Source organism: Silurus aristotelis (genome assembly GCF_946808225.1).
Source record: "Silurus aristotelis genome assembly, chromosome: 23".
Taxonomy (NCBI): Eukaryota; Metazoa; Chordata; class Actinopteri; order Siluriformes; family Siluridae; genus Silurus; species Silurus aristotelis.
In genome coordinates this window covers 7,044,014-7,060,277 of record NC_139596.1, presented here as the reverse complement: position 1 = coordinate 7,060,277, position 16,264 = coordinate 7,044,014, and the positions used below count along the sequence as shown (strand labels likewise).

The 16,264-nt window shown below is 38.5% G+C and overlaps 1 protein-coding gene across 2 annotated transcripts in view; it reads right to left on the bottom strand.

Annotated features, from left to right (window-relative positions):
* epg5 (ectopic P-granules autophagy protein 5 homolog (C. elegans)) overlaps nt 1–16,264 on the bottom strand; it is a 30,057-nt gene that overhangs the window by 13,207 nt on the left and 586 nt on the right. For both annotated transcript variants that reach the window (XR_014531061.1, XM_083526776.1), the window contains exons 3-21: nt 15,237–16,136; nt 14,077–14,320; nt 13,842–13,972; nt 10,423–10,530; nt 9,598–9,671; nt 9,262–9,373; nt 8,169–8,283; nt 7,790–7,940; nt 7,516–7,677; nt 5,310–5,467; nt 4,906–5,060; nt 3,618–3,758; nt 3,151–3,312; nt 2,934–3,056; nt 1,650–1,915; nt 1,369–1,509; nt 934–1,078; nt 608–805; nt 34–144 (exon numbers count right to left, since the gene is read on the bottom strand). Coding sequence is in view for 1 of the 2 variants with exons in the window: in XM_083526776.1 (XP_083382902.1) it covers nt 34–144; nt 608–805; nt 934–1,078; nt 1,369–1,509; nt 1,650–1,915; nt 2,934–3,056; nt 3,151–3,312; nt 3,618–3,758; nt 4,906–5,060; nt 5,310–5,467; nt 7,516–7,677; nt 7,790–7,940; nt 8,169–8,283; nt 9,262–9,373; nt 9,598–9,671; nt 10,423–10,530; nt 13,842–13,972; nt 14,077–14,320; nt 15,237–16,136 (3,597 nt within the window). In the remaining variant the exon portion in view is untranslated. The remainder of the gene's footprint in view (nt 1–33; nt 145–607; nt 806–933; nt 1,079–1,368; nt 1,510–1,649; nt 1,916–2,933; nt 3,057–3,150; nt 3,313–3,617; nt 3,759–4,905; nt 5,061–5,309; nt 5,468–7,515; nt 7,678–7,789; nt 7,941–8,168; nt 8,284–9,261; nt 9,374–9,597; nt 9,672–10,422; nt 10,531–13,841; nt 13,973–14,076; nt 14,321–15,236; nt 16,137–16,264) is intronic.

Genomic DNA, 16,264 nt, shown 5'->3' with positions numbered 1-16,264 from the left:
CGAAATAATTATTATACAACACAATACACATACCTCACTAGTCAAAGCATTGCCCTCGATAAAGGAAGGAGTGACATTTCCTGCCACAATCCAACCCATTATAGATGACAACAGACCTTTATCGCCATGGTAACCTAGGGCATTCTGCAGGGAGATAAAACAGCATTTTTATAAAAACTTGTCATTATTTTCCCCTTCATTATACACCGTTTAGGCGTAACATTATGACATTATACAATTTAAACGGTGAAGTGAACAACACCGATTATCTCTTTATCATGGCATCTGTTAGTGTGTGGGATTTTATTAGGCAGCAAGCGAACATTTTGTCCTCAAAGTTTGTGTTAGAAGCAGGAGAACTGGCCAGGATTTGGATTATGATCAGGATAAGGATTTGAGCCTTATGATCATGGGCTGGAAAAGTTCATTAGGGTGGTCTGATTCAACAGATAAGCTTCTGTAGCTCAAATTGCTGAAGAAGTTAATTGTGTTAATGCTCGACGTGTCTGGACTGTTTTGACCAACACAATATAAGGCAGGTGGTCAGAATGTTAAGACCATAGAGTTAAGCCTGGTCGGCGTATATAAATTGGAATGGCATGTTTACCTTGTGCTGCTGGTAAAGCAGTTTCTGAAGACATTCCTCCTGCTGGTGGAGGAAAGCAGCACGACACAGATGGTCCAGAAGGTACACAATGGGTTTGTCTCTGTACCAGAGGTTCTGCTTGGTTAAAACTTGCATCCAGAATTCCAGAACGGCAACTGCGCCGACTCTGCCAACCTTTGAGCTCTCCTGGATGTGAGTCTGAAATACATTAAAAAGAGAGGAGTTTATAAAGAGGTTTTTTACATATTCGCATTGACTTTTAACACATCATACTGTATACTCCTGAACTTTACAAAAAAAGGATTTTCAACAATAGTTAAACCTACCTGGATCATACTGTTAAGAAGCTTTATGTTCTCGCAACTAGAGGTGCCAATAAGATGCTGGGCCACCTTGAGTGTGACCTGTTGCGTCACACCCTGGGGTGTCCCACTGTCCAGCTGCAAAAACAGCTGGATACAACTCAGAAATCTATTGGACAGAAAATTTTCAATTAGAATTAAAGTCCCAATAGAGTCGTATTTGAGTTTTTATTATTAATTACTGCTATTTATGTCATTTATAATATTTAAGGTCACAGTTGAGAATTCAGGTTTATAGTGGCCTCTGTAGAATCACCAGAACAGTTACAGCAGAATTAATATACTATTATAACATATGCAACGTTCTATGAGAATGCCTCTTCATAGTTACATTCAGCACAAAAATCACAAACAGAAGCATTTATTATTTTTAATACGATCAAATAAACGGTTCCTAACTGTTCATTCTTGAGGAGGTAGAAAGGGCAGTGGTAAACCATGGGTAGAATATTTTCCAGCACATGGATAGCAGCTTTGAGGTGGCGAGACTGAACCAAGGTCTTCAGCAGTGGAATGCCTTCACTGCAAAACTTCTCTAAACTGCAGCAAAAAAAGAAAACAATTGCAACCAAGAACAAATAACATTTATACACAAAACAACCTGAGGAAATATCAGATAGGGACTAACATCAAAACACAGATTTTGAACAGTAAAGCTGTAACAGTTTTAATTTTTAAACCTGTGCCCAATGGTGGTCATATCCAAAGCTAGGAAACAGCCAATGGGGATGCCTGCTTTGATGGCTTTAAACACCGGGTGCATGGTGGGCGAGTCCGTGACCTCCGGAATATTAGGCACATCGGAGGAAGGCAATGGACACCATGCACCCTGAGGATTCCTTTCACTGGTGTGGAGCTTAAGCCGAAGTGCCAAGTCCCATGCCCACTGGTTAAAGGACGTCTCTGGAGTCTGGCCCAGACGCATTATGTTGGCTAGATACGACATCTGAGGAAAAAGTTAATAATCAATAATAATAATTAATATTTATATAATAATAATTAATAGTTCATGACAATCATGCCCACCCTAGAAAAAATATCAGATAACATGGGCGTAATGGTACACGTATTCGTACCAAACTTTTTTGTTACAGGGCTTTCGGTTCAGTGCACGTGTACCAAATGCAATCTTTTTCATGTGTGGAACATAGTTATAGGTGGTGTACCGCAAGTTTGTTTAGTCTTCTCCTAAAAAAAAAGGAGAAAACCCTGACAATTCCACATACTGAGGGAGTGAATGAAGAATAAAAGGAATGAAGACATTTGTTAAAGTATACTGAAAAAGGTAGAACAGTTAAGTTGATCATATCTTTAGAAAATTCAACATTAAATGTAAAACACGCGCACACACACACACACACACACACACACACACACACACACACACACGCACACACACGCACGCACACGCACGCACGCGCACGCACGCACACGCACGCACACACACCTGTATTACCAAAAATGGGTACAACAAATGCAAACTATTTAATTAACTTTTCCATTTATTTAATGTCATTTAAATTAGTGCCAATTTAATCAATTACTCAATTTAATCAATTACTCAATTTAATCAACATAACAAAAAGTGTATTGCATGAATTAGATTTATTCTATTTTATTTTGATATAATTTCTTTTATAAAAATATTGTTTTATATATTATTTGATCAAGCAGGCATTTTATTAAAAAAAAATTTTAAATGTAAACTGTTGTCCTGAAATGTTAATAATAATAAACTGTGATATAAATATATATTATTAATATATTAAATATTATTAATTAAAATTATATTAATAATATATTAACAAATATAAAGTCTATAAAAACATGTACCCCTAACCGTACTTAAAAACCGAGGTACATACCGAACTGTGAATTTTGTTTACCTTTACACCCCTATCAGATCATGTAAAAGTAACATGTTCATACTTTGGTTTATTAAAAAAAATAAACTGCATTAGTACCTGCTTGAGGCCTTCTGAGATGATCCCAGCATACGGTTTGTCTGTGAGGTATTTCTGATAAGCCTCCACCACCAGCAACGCCACTTCACTGTGTAAAGCAGCAGGCAGAGCAAGGCAAGCACTCTAGAGACAAAATACAGACAAAAACATGTAAACAGCAACATTTATGCTACAAACATCAACTTTCTCTTGGAAAACAGATTAGGAATTCACCCACAGGCTGGAATCCCCAGTTAAGACCCTCCAGGATAATACAGGCCAATTTATTTTCCACCGCAGTGAGGCTGTAATCCAGCAGCCAACCCCTAATGACTCCAACCTCATCTTCATTCGGGCTCCACAAGTGCAGAGGAAGCTCCTTAAACAGGTACAAGGACACCTGCAGACATTGAGGAGATAACATTAAATATTGGATGAATATTAGAAATAATAAATGTTTTAATTAACAAAAAAAAAGGCTGACTTCTATGTTAACTAGGAATTATAACATTTTCGGTCATCTGTGATTTCTTTGTGCATTTGATATAAGCTTAAGGTAGAGTCTATTGCCAACATCATTTTAATCAGTTGGAAATTAATCACTATGAAAAAAGAAAACAGTAAATTATTTAATGAGGACAAAACTATCCCTAAATCATAGTGGTAATAAAGTGATGCAGTCAAGTTATTTGGAGTAACACACACCATGCCCACTTTGTCGATTGTCTTCTTCATCCTCTCAAGCAGAATGGAAATGACACCAGGGTGAGCTGTGGCTATAGCAGCTAATAACTCTCTCCCCACTTTAGAGAAGATCTCCCGTGTAGCCACACTCACATAAGACACCTGAGAAAGAATAAAGAGCATAACCTAAACAGATTTTCAAGTGATTTCGCAACAGCAATAATAAAGGTTGTACAGCGGATTTATCTTTACAGTCAAATACACTACAGTGAAAGCCTTTTTTTGATATATAGCAGCTGAAGTCTGCATGATCAGCCATAAATACAGTGCCTGTGGAGCTGAAAGGCTTAAGAACACAAGTCTATTTGTTTGTGCCTGGGCTTGAACTCACAACCTTCTGATTCAGATCAGTGCCTAAAGCAGTGAACCAGCATTGTTATTGAGATTTTGAGCTTTTCGTGCCTTCAATAAGACTTAAACACGTGGTGGTGGGGTTCAATGAGCTGCATTCAACTAACTAAACTAGAGCATGTGAACAAGATTGCAAACATCTGACTAATAATAGGGGAGGTGGTAGCTCAGGGGTTAAGATGTTGGGCTTCTGATCAGGTGGTCATGTGTTCAAATCCCAGCACCACCAAGCTGCCACTTATGGGCCCTTGAGTAAAGTCCCTAACCTTTAACTCTTGATAAGAGTGTCTGAATGCTAACTAAACTGCATCTGCTATATTAGGTGGTATCAAAAAGTTTACAAGAAAATACTTTATCTATGTTTACACGCCGTCACCCCTCAAAATAGTCCCCTTGCACTGCAGGACATTGCTCCCAGTGTTCCTGCTATTTCTGCAGTGTGTCCTGAAAGGCTTCTTTTCAAAGCATGTCAAGCACCTTCTGCGAATCACGCTGGATCTTCATAATGGTCTCACAACGGAGACCTTTGAGCTGGATCTTCCGCAGTAGCCTCGCGTTTGAGGGGAGCTCGGTGACAAAGTGCACACATAGTCAGAATAGCAGATGTGGTAACGCACCAGTTGCACAGCTCCCGATGTACACAGGATGATGTTTTTTGCAAACTGTTTTATGAAGTTCGGTGCTCCCTGTGGCTGTGCATGCAGCTTTGTGATACCATGCGTTGGCTTGTTACAAAACTAGACTTGACACTTTTTGATACCACCTCGTACAATAAAAAAAAATGGAAAAACATAGAAATCTGTTTTGTTGCTAAATTGTACAATAAAGATTAATAGGATGCACACTTTTGGAATACTGAAAAAGCCCCATGTGTGAGTATGGGAGTATGGGAAATCACCTTGTAAATCTCCAGCACAATGGTCCTAACAAACTCTGGGTCTGCGTCAGTGCGTTTGGGTTGAGCCATGTGAGCAAACGCTGTCAGCAAACAAATACCATCTGAACTATTTATCTCTGACAGCCAGGCCTCAAACTTCTCCTGGTGAATTTGTTCTGAACAGATAAGCACACCGACATTAATCCAAACACACCCACAACAAAACAAATTACAAGTTAAACTTTTTGAATCATTATTTTTATTTAGTTTTTTTTTTTATATTAATCTTATTTTCTTTTTATGGAATAAAAGGCAACCAATTCAAACACTGTCCAATTAGATTCATGAAATCCAACACTGATTGGTTAGTTAGCCATGTATAAATGAATTGTGCTAGAAACTTTTGGTTTGTAAAGCTCTGTCACCTTGAAGGCTCTGGATGCAGCTCTCTACACTCAGACTGCAGCCCAGCCTGTCCAAACCATCCATCTCAGCACACTGCATGATGTAAAAAATCTTCCATAGCATTGAGCTGGACAGAGTTCCATACGGCATCTCTGACATGAAGAGCCAGATGCCAAGTCTGAGATATATATATATATATATATATATATATATATATATATATATATATATATATATATATATATATATATATATATATATATATATATATATATAGTGGTGAAAGAGACAGAGGATGATCAGTGTTTAAATAGAAGAATTCAGAACATTGACAAATACAGTTGGTTTAAAACAAAATACACTTAGAAAGAAAGAAAAAATGGTCATATAATCACTGAGAAATCTATAACCACTTCTTCTTCTTCTTCTTTCGGCTGCTCCCATTAGGGGTCGCCACAGCGGATCATCCGTCTCCATACCACCCTGTCTTCTATATCTGCCTCTTTTACACCAACTACCTGCATGTCTTCCCTCACCACATCCATGAACCTCCTCCTTGGCCTTCCTCTTTTCCTCCTACCTGGTGGCTCCATCTTCAGCATTTTTCTACCAATATAATTCATGTCCCTTCTCTGCACATGTCCAAACCATCTCAATCTCGCCTCCCTCACCTTGTCACCAAAACATCCTACATGTGCTGTCCCTCTAATAAACTCATTTCTAATCTTGTCCATCCTCGTCACTCCCAACGAAAACCTTAACATCTTCAGCTCTGCTACCTCCAGCTCCACCTCCTGTCTTTTACTCAATGCCACTGTCTCTAATCCATACAACATCGCAGGTCTCACCACAGTCCTATAAACTTTCCCTTTCATTCTTGCAGATACTCTTCTATCACAAATCACTCCTGTCACTCTTCTCCACCCACTCCACCCTGCCTGCACTCTTTTCTTTACTTCCCTAACACACTCTCCATTACTTTGCACTGTTGACCCCAGGTACCTGAACTCCTCCACCTTCTCCACCTCTTCTCCCTGCAACCGCATCACTCCACTGCCCTCCCTCTCATTCACACACATGTACTCTGTCTTACTCCTACTGACTTTCATTCCCCTTCTCTCCAGCGCATATCTCCACCTCTCCAGGCTCTTCTCAACCTGCTCTCTACTCTCACCACAAATCACAATATCATCTGCAAACATCATAGTCCAGGGAGACTCCTGTCTGACCTCGTCCGTCAACCTGTCCATCACCACTGCAAACAGGAAAGGGCTCAGGGCCGATCCTTGATGCAGTCCAACCTTCACCCTGAACCAGTCTGTCGTACCTACTGCACACTTTACTGCCGTCACACTGTCCTCATACATGTCCTGCACCACCCTCACATACTTCTCTGACACACCTGACTTACTCATACAATACCACAACTCCTCTCTCGGCACCCTATCGTACGCTTTGAGAAATCTATAACCACAATTCCAAAAAAAGTTGCGACACTGTGAAATGTAAATGAAAACAGAATGCAATGATTTTCAAATCATATTTAAGAACATAGGAAACAGGAAATTTTAAAGACAGAATAGGGTCATTTTAAATTGATGGCTTCAACACAAATTTGGGACAGGGCCACGTTTACCATGAGTAGCATCACATTTTCTGTCCGTACACATCTGGGTACCGAAGAGACCAGTTGCTGATGTTTTGGGAGAGAAATGATGTACCATATGTATTTGATAAAGAATTCGAACTGCTAAGCAGTTCTGGGTTTTCTTTGTCGGATTTTTTGTTTCATGATGCGCCAAATGTTTTCAAATGTTGAAAGGTCTAAACAGCAGGCAGGCCAGTTCAGCATCTAGACTCTTCTACTACAAAGTCATGCTATTGTTTTTAATTACATTTTACACAATGTCTCAACTTTTTTTCGATATGGGTTTGTAGTAATTGATTAAACAGTTAAAAAAACTTTTTACTACAAGGATGATTGTTTTCTATGAGAATTCAGGCTACACTGGCTGCCCTAGGTGTGTATAGGTTCAAATCTCACATCACATAATATCACTGTGTTAAACTGTAAAACATTTTAAGTATTGTTTCAAGTAGATTGTTAGGCTAGCTTTAGTAACATATTCCTGAAATCATAATGCCTACATTTTTATAAATTCTTAAGCCGTAACATAATTATTTGACACAAGACAGGGGTCCTTTGCATGTATAAATCAATCTCACCTTTTAGCCTTAAGGACATGCAAGACTGCACGTAGAAAGAGATGGTCAAACTCCACCTGCAGTTTTTCCATGGAGAATGACTGCTCCTGCATTGTGGTTCTGCTCACACCAGTTAAGCTGACGTACTGCGCCCAGTGATCGCTCACATAGCACAGAGTCATTCTAGCAACGCAAGACAGGACAGAATGTACCGGACTCTTCAGCTGGATATATTAGACAAATTAGAATAGCAAAAAATGGATTAACTGGTAAAATAAAAAAACAATAAGCTAACCTGATAATGTGACCAATTCTCTTCACAAATTGTCTGTAACATGCTCGGTTGTAGGTCTGTAGGCCAACAGCTAGGAGCTCGACAAGCGAAGAGCCGAAAGCAAATATCTTCATCATTTTCTGACTTGTAGTGGCTTGGGGTTGGTAATTGCCTGCAGAATTCATACATGGACCATTTATTTATGTGCACTTTAAAGAACATAAGAAACTCGGTATAAATTGAATGCCACAGGATTGCAGGTGTCATCTTTTTTGATCGGGGCTTGTTTAATTTATTTAAGTGAATGCATCTGAAATTTTTTACTTAAAATCAAACATATTAAATGAAGATCATAATTGCAAATAATTGATGTGAGTGCAGATTGTTGACAATAGCTGACCTTTTGAGGACATCCCGAGTAAGTGTTTAAAAAGTTCATCAAATGGAAACTGAGAAAGAAGAGCAATGAGGTCGTCTTCTGATAACAGCAGCCAGTTTGTCTCTGGGTCTTCATCCTGAAAGCAGATACAAAAAATTCTATGATAAAATATAGACTTGATAATTATATGGCCGTTAATGCAATGCTTTTTCACAGAGTTTGACACGACATGCACGAGACAGAGATTTTTACCTTCATTTTCTGATACAAAACAAAGAGAAAATATTAAGATGGAAAGATTTATTTGATCTATGTCTTAATATACTTAGAATTATGACTAAACAGGACTAGGAAAAGAAATGTAAAGGAAATGATTAGTGTAATAATACCCTAGTGTCTCCTTAATTGTACATTTGTACATAACATCCCCTTTTCTGCTCATAATGTAGGTTACATTTTTCTTTTGTCACGGTTGTCACTGTAATATTTATTTTCTAGATTTTTTTTTCTTCCAAAATGTAACCATAAAATCTAGAATTTAAATAAAAACGAAGTCTGCAAACATCCAAAAATCTTTGTCTTATAAGAGGGAACTTAAAAATTGTTTGTGTTGTTCTAGTAAAGTGAAAAATTCTAGTAAAATAATTTTTTCCACTACAAAAAATAAAATATGTCCTAATTTGAACATAAATCCTTTCCTAAGAGCAGAAAAAAATGAATACAATTAATTTGGAAGCCAAATAACACTTCGAAGATGTCCTCTTTGTCAAGCTAAATAGACAACTCAAAAATGAATTTTATTATATCTACAGGAAAAAACATACAGTGAAAGGCCATGGCACAAATACCCTCATGCATTTGGAGTAACAGAAACTGAAACTGTTAAATCGTTTAGCACAGTGCACTGAGTGTGTTGCGTAAATGAAGACAGGAAGAAGTGATTTCCTTGTGATTGTCTTGTGCTGCTACTGTTACGTGACAGGGGCTTATGTGGTTTAGTTTCAGGCAGGCATGTGAATTACAGTGAGAACGGAAAACAAACTCAGCAGAGTGCGTCTGAACAAAATCCAAAGGAGGTAACAGAAATACTATTAAATAGCATTAACGTACTGACCTCTTCTCCACCTTCATCTACAAGGGTCCAGATACTAGTTGGAGGACCTGAATAGCTGTTGTTACTTCTTACATCACAGGGTTTCATATGGCACATCAGATCAGACCGGTCTCTGAATATCACAGAAATATCAGTGTGTAAAAAAAGAGTTTTATAGTATAAACACTACAGCTTTGTTTAATAATCAGAATAATCATCTCAATTCATCAATACTAAATAGTTGATATTCTGGTCTAACTAAACCAGAGTATAACCATTATGTAATGCAGCCCTACTAGCATGCTAAGGTAATCTGTGAACGGTTGAGCTTTGCTCTGTAAAGGCAGAGCCCCTTACTTTACTGGAGACATGAGAATGGCCAACGCCTGCATGAAGTGATAAACTCCAGATGGATTATCCAGCACTTTGATCTAAAGAGAGAAATATTAAAACATTTTATCAGTACCTTTCTCCAGGTTCTCTTTCCCCACATTTTAGCTGCTATTAAACTGGGTTTCTGAAGGTTTCACCAAGTCAAATGTATGACTTTCAAGACCTTTTAAAGACCATTAAGAATAAAATTTAAGACCTATATCACATCAAACACACACACACACACACACACACACACACACACACACACACACACACACACACACACACACACACACACAAATACATTGCTAGCAACTGGCCTTAACCAAGCCCTAAATTAATGTTTTTTTTTCAAGCCAAGCACCGCTTCATATTTAAACTTCAGATAGTTTATAATCATAGTTGAAAAATAAAATGCGTTTTTCATGTGTGGTAAAATTCAAGAGAGATTCACATGAATAACAGGAAACTGATTGGCTGTTTCATGTTGGTCTTATTTGTAGTTGTAATACAGAGAACTATATTTGGACTATCGAAAAAAAAATGACAACACCAAGGAAACAAAGAAACAAAAAGAAAACAGTAGGGTGAAAAAGGTAGAAATTCAATAAGAATTAGATGCAGCATTACATGGAGATTAGAAAATTAAGACCAATTTAAAATTATTCAAAACATTGAATTTTAGATTTTAAAGGCCTAAAATGAGTAATTTTAGATTTTATTTTTAGACTTTTTAAGACCCTGCTGAAACTCTGATAAAGGAATCTGCAATTAGCTTTTTTTACATGTTCAAAAGCTACTTCCTACCTGTAGAAAGGGCACGGCCCATTGCCTGATTCCCGCAGGACAGCACAGCAGATGGTTTAGGATGTACAGATGGTCTCCTGCTGAGCCCACTCGATGAAGAACAGATACCTGCATGAGTGACACACAGAGATGATGAAGTGTGTCTGAGGGGGGAGATTGAGAACTACATTCCTGTATTACTCCAGAGCTGTTCATCTATTAATAGTGATCACTTACAAGCATTAAGCAACTGACCAGATCTGATAGGAGTGATGGTGCATATCCACTGGTGACTACCTCCTGTGCTTTAATCACTGTATTTGTTTAACACTTCTCTAGACTAATAATCATGACACTGACATTATGTTAGTGTTTACAGTGCTGAAAAAGAAGAGGTTTGTGGTGGGGTATCTGTAATCTACCAGCTATAATCATGGGCCAGATTTGTTTTCTATAAAATATTGTTGAGTGTAGTGTTATGGCTGGTATATTTTGTCATTAAACATAGTTAAAAAGCACTTCTTTGAACAGAATGAAGTCCAGCCTTTTATTAAGATACAAAAATAAATCAATTTCACTAAAAATACCCTAGAAACCAAGTGCAGATTTGTACATTTACATTGCAGCACCATAAAACTCCATGTAATGGCCTGCATAAGCCTTTGTGACCAAGCCATTTGATGACAGAAAAAAAAAAAACATAGGACCAAATGCTATTTTTGGGTACAAAGGAGAAAATGTTACATCATTAGACTGTTTACTCAATTATACGCAATCAAATCAACTCTGTTTCAGTACTCTGTTCTCTTTTTCATCTCGGGCAGAGATCGCAAAAATATTCAGAACAGCACCACTACACCACTTCCTTGGAAGAAAGAGGTGCCGGTGGTGTACATACGCAGGCTTTTTCCTGTCACTGATGTATCGCTGAATTTTTGTAACATACAGTGGTGTGAAATGTGTTGGTTCTGATTTCATATTTTTTTTGCATGTTTGTCACACTTTAATGTGTCAGATCATCCAACTAATTTAAATATTAGTAAAAGATAACACAAGTGAACACACAATGCAGTTTTTAAATGAAGGTTTTAATTATTGAGAGGGAAAAAAAGCGTGGTTGGGCCACGCTTAGCAGAAACAACTGACATCAAGCGTTTGCGATAACTTGCACTGCGAGTCTGTTACAGCACTGTGAAGGAATATTAGTCCACTCATCTATGCTGAATTGTTGTAATTCAGCCACATTGGAGAGTTTTCGAGCATGAACCCCCTTTTTAAGGTCATGCCACAGCATCTCAATAGGATTCAGGTCAGGACTTTGACTAGGCCACTCCAAAGTCTTCATTTTGTTTTTCTTCAGCCGTTCAGAGGTGGACTTGCTGGTGTGTTTTGGTTTATTGTCCTGCTGCAGAACCCAAGTTCACTTTAGCTTGAGGTCACGAACAGATGTTTGGACATTCTCCTTCAGGATTCTTTGTTAAACAGCAGAATTCATGGTTCCATTTATCACAGCAACTCTTCCAGGTCCTGAAGCAGCAAAACCACCCCAGACAACCAGACTACCACCATATTTTACTGTTGGTATGATGTTCTTTTTCTGAAATGTGGGGTTACTTTTACACCAGACGTAATGAGACACACACCTTCCAAAAAGTTAAACTTTTGTCTCGTCAGTCCACAGAGTATTTTTTTTTTTTTGCTCAGCAGCTGTTTTCGTCTTGGAACTCTGCCATGCAGTCCATTTCTGCCCAGTCTCTTTCTTATGGTGGAGTCATGAACACTGACCTTAACTGAGGCAAGTGAGGCATGCAGTTCTTTGGATGTTGTTGTAGGGTCTTCTATGACCTCTTGGATGAGTCATCGCTGTGCTCCTGGGGTCATTTTGTTCCATGTTTTTGCTATTTGTGAATAATGTCTCTCACTCTGGTTCGCTGGAGTCCCAAAGCTTTAGAAATGGCTTTATAACCTTTTTCAGACTGATAGATCTCAATTATTTCCTTTCTGATTTGTTTCTGAATTTCTTTGGATCTCGGCATCATGCGTAGTTTTTGAGGCTCTTTTGGTCTACTTCATTTTGCCAGGCAGGTCCTATTTAAGAGATTTCTTGATTGTGAACAGGTGTGGCAGTAATCAGGCCTGGGTGTGGCTAGAGAAATTTATCCCAGGTGTGATAAACCACAGTTTTAATAGGGGGCAAACACTTTTTCACACAGGGCCATGTAGTTTTGGATTTTGTTTTCCCTCAATAATAAAAACCTTCATTTAAAAATTGCATGTTGTGTTCACTTGTGTTATATTTGACTAATATTTAAATTAGTTTAATGATCTGAAACGTTAAAGTGTGACAAACATGCAAAAAAAATAAGAAATCAGGAAGGGGCAAACACTTTCACACCACTGTATACTATCGTAATTTCCAGACTATAAAGCGCACCCATATATAAGCCGCACCCACTGAATTTTACAAATATTTTTATTTTTACATAAATAAGCCGCACCTGTCTCTATACACTCTACACTAATGTACTTTACACAGGCTTTAACAAAAGACAAATATGTTGCGCTTCCTTTAGGAGCATAGCGGTATTTTGGGAATAGCCTGGCACAGCATTTTTCCGGTATTACTGCATGTGTTTAAGACGAGGAATATGTCCTTATTATTTTCTGATGCTCATTTCTAAGTTTCTTTGACTAACCCTTAACGCTGTTGCCAAAAAAAATAAAAAAGCACGAGTTTTGGAAACCTGTCTGTGCTTATATGATTACTGTTGCAACTGGAGTCAGTGAGCTCTCCCTTCACCCAGACTCAACGCACTACAACGGCTTGTATCTAAACAGTAGCCTACCAAGTAAGTCATTGTTCACTGTCTTCCTCCTTCCTTTTACAACTATTTCCCTCCGGAGTTTATCTTTTGGCATCGTCGTGCGTTTAAAAAAAAAGTTTTTTCTCCCGATGCCGTGCAGCTCAGAACACAGGTGAGGTGCGTTTTTTCGTTTCCGTTCGGAAATTTCATTGGTCTTATGTTATGTCGCTCAGTTTTTTGGCTTGAAGTTTGTGAAACCGGGAAAAACCCAGGAAAAATTCAGAAATTAGCCGCTTCGCTGTTTAAGCCGCGGGGTTAAAAACGTGGGAAAAAAGTATCGGCTTATAGTCCGAAAAATACGGTATATGTACAAAAGTTTGTGAACACCTCAAGATAGGATTTGTATGTGCTTTTTAAACAGCCCATTTCACATTTAGTCCCTATCTGCTGTTATAATAACCTCCACTCTTGGGGAAGAAACTCCCAGGGCTGGAATATTCAGGAAAAGGTATACTTTTCTCTATAGTGTAAATGTGACATATTGTTTATTTATGTCCACGGAATCATAATACTAATAAAACATATAAATTAATATAGCAATGAAAAACATAAAACGATGTAATGTAGCATGTTTACCAATCTCTGCAACCACAGATGAATGTCTTCCTGGAACTGAGCGTCGTCTAGAACCCGACGAGTAAAGCTGAACAGCACACTGATGCTTTCTTTTAACGGTTTCAGAGAAGAAATCTGTGACTTTGGACCATCTAGAAAAGACAAGTGGTATATTTCAGTATCAGTATCAATATTTTGCTTAGGCAGGTCAGAAGCTGATACGTAGATTATAATCTATATGTAAGAATTGCCTTGCCTGGGCCGATCTTGTGCACAGCCACACTTCTGGTGATGGCGTTGGTGCTCAACAGGTTGTAGAGGTAAGACTCAACCTGCAGCCGAGACAGGACTGAGGTATAGGAGTGCAGGGCTATGGTCTGGTGGAGAAGATCAGCCTTGGTTTTGAACAGATGCTTCACTTCAGTTACTACTGCCTCATTCAGGACCACCTGCTGGAAGCGATGATAGCCACACACCTTGGCCTGGTCAGCACACACACCCTGTGGGGTAAATGATCCCGTGTTACAAGCATTCTATACATACATACATGCATACATCAAAACAAGCTCACAATCATAAGCGTGTGAGGTGCAAAAATTTACTCTTGATTTCTGAATGAAACAACAAACTTGAATTTACATTTACAATAAATCTACATCAATTCGAATTGAGTGTAACCAGCAACAAGAGAATAACCCAGAACAACAAAGAAGACTCCCTACTTTTCGCTGAAATACTTTTCTATTTTAATATATGGCATCTATCTAAGTATGCAAGAAATCTGCTTTCTTTTTATTTCAATTTTAATTTTTAAAGTCATACCTGCCAAATAATTCAGATTTATGCAGAAATAAAAAACCCAGCTCATTTTAGGTTTCATTTTTCCATCAAATACGCTCCTCTGAACCTTTAAAACGTTTTCAATCATTTTCATTTCAGCACGTTGCTAATACATATTGTAACTAAGGCTCCGAATTATAACGAGGTACACAAAATGAGCTTTTATGAAGCTAATATAAAGCCAAAATGGATATGTTGGTGATTAGAATAAAGTATATCCCTTTTAGAATGGGAGATGTTCCTTTTGATCCCAGTCCTTTTCACTACTACTATTGTGCTACTTGCAATAATTAAGAACATCTCAAACCCAAACACACCCAATCCCAAATATCATGATACAAATTCATTTTATCTGGAGGGTATGCAAATTTTAGACACAGTTCTATGTTTTTTATTGTTCAACAAACCAACCTTTTATAATAATTCAAGTTTATAGATGGATGTTGAGAATATTTATGCAAAAGCATTGTGTATTAGTTAATAACAACACCAATAGAAATAGTTACGATTTATTTTTGTACCACAGAGAAACATAACTGACCAATCATTACTCTAAATGGAAACACATATTTCAACCTGCAGTGTGAGTTGTTCATCTTTGAAGCTCCACAGTCGGTTCTGTGCACTCTTGCAGTCCGAAATGGTCGCCTGCAACTCAGTCTGTGCCTGCACCAGCTGCTTTCGGCATCTCCAGTAATTCAGCAAAAGCTCGTGCAGCTCGTGGCCTTCCTGATGAACCAAGGCCTGGAACTCTAAAGCATGAAGTTCGACATTTTCCAGCCAGGAACCTGGCTCCCATGTCCTGAGCTGCTCCCTGGTGAACGGCTGGAGCATCTGGCACGTTCTAGGCAGCTCTGGATAAAGCCTTTCCTGGAGTCTCTCCACTTTAGCTAGCTCCAATGGAACTAAGCTGGGAGGTGAAGATTCCTGATCAGCCAAAGAAAGGATGGCTGGAGCTGGACTGATTTGCTCAACTGGGTTTGTGCTTGCAGCTTCAACCACAAAGGGCAACATAGATGACTGTGCTAAATCAGAAGTAACAGAGGACATGTCATCCAGGAACTGGGGATCCACACATGATACAGGGAGTGATGGATAAAAGGATGAAACATCCAACGGCTCAGGTTTAGCGCTAAGGATTTTTGGCTCACACCAAATCAAGTGAGATGATGCAGAATACTGGCCCAGTTCAGCCGTAGGGTCTTGTGATAAGGGTTTGGATGCTGTATAGTCAGTGTTAGAGGATGTCTCCACAGCATCAGATCTATCAAACAAAACATCTTTGTTTTGATCCTTCACCTCTTGTTCATTTTGGTCTGCCAAAGGCTGTGTCTTTAGAGTTTCTTGAGCACAAGCAGGCAGCTCAGAGGAAACACAGAGAGGAACATCTGTAAATTCAGACGTAGGTTCAAGGGAAGGAGGGATTCGTAACACAGGTCCAGCAGCTTTTCTTGAGCTGTGAGACTGTTTTTTATCCTATAGTAGTAAAGGAATATGTTAGTTCATTTTATAACCTGGACAATTATACCAAAGAAAATAACCATAAGAAATTAGATAAGATGAACCCAGTTGACCCAACTGGATAGGGCTTTTTGTTTGTTTGT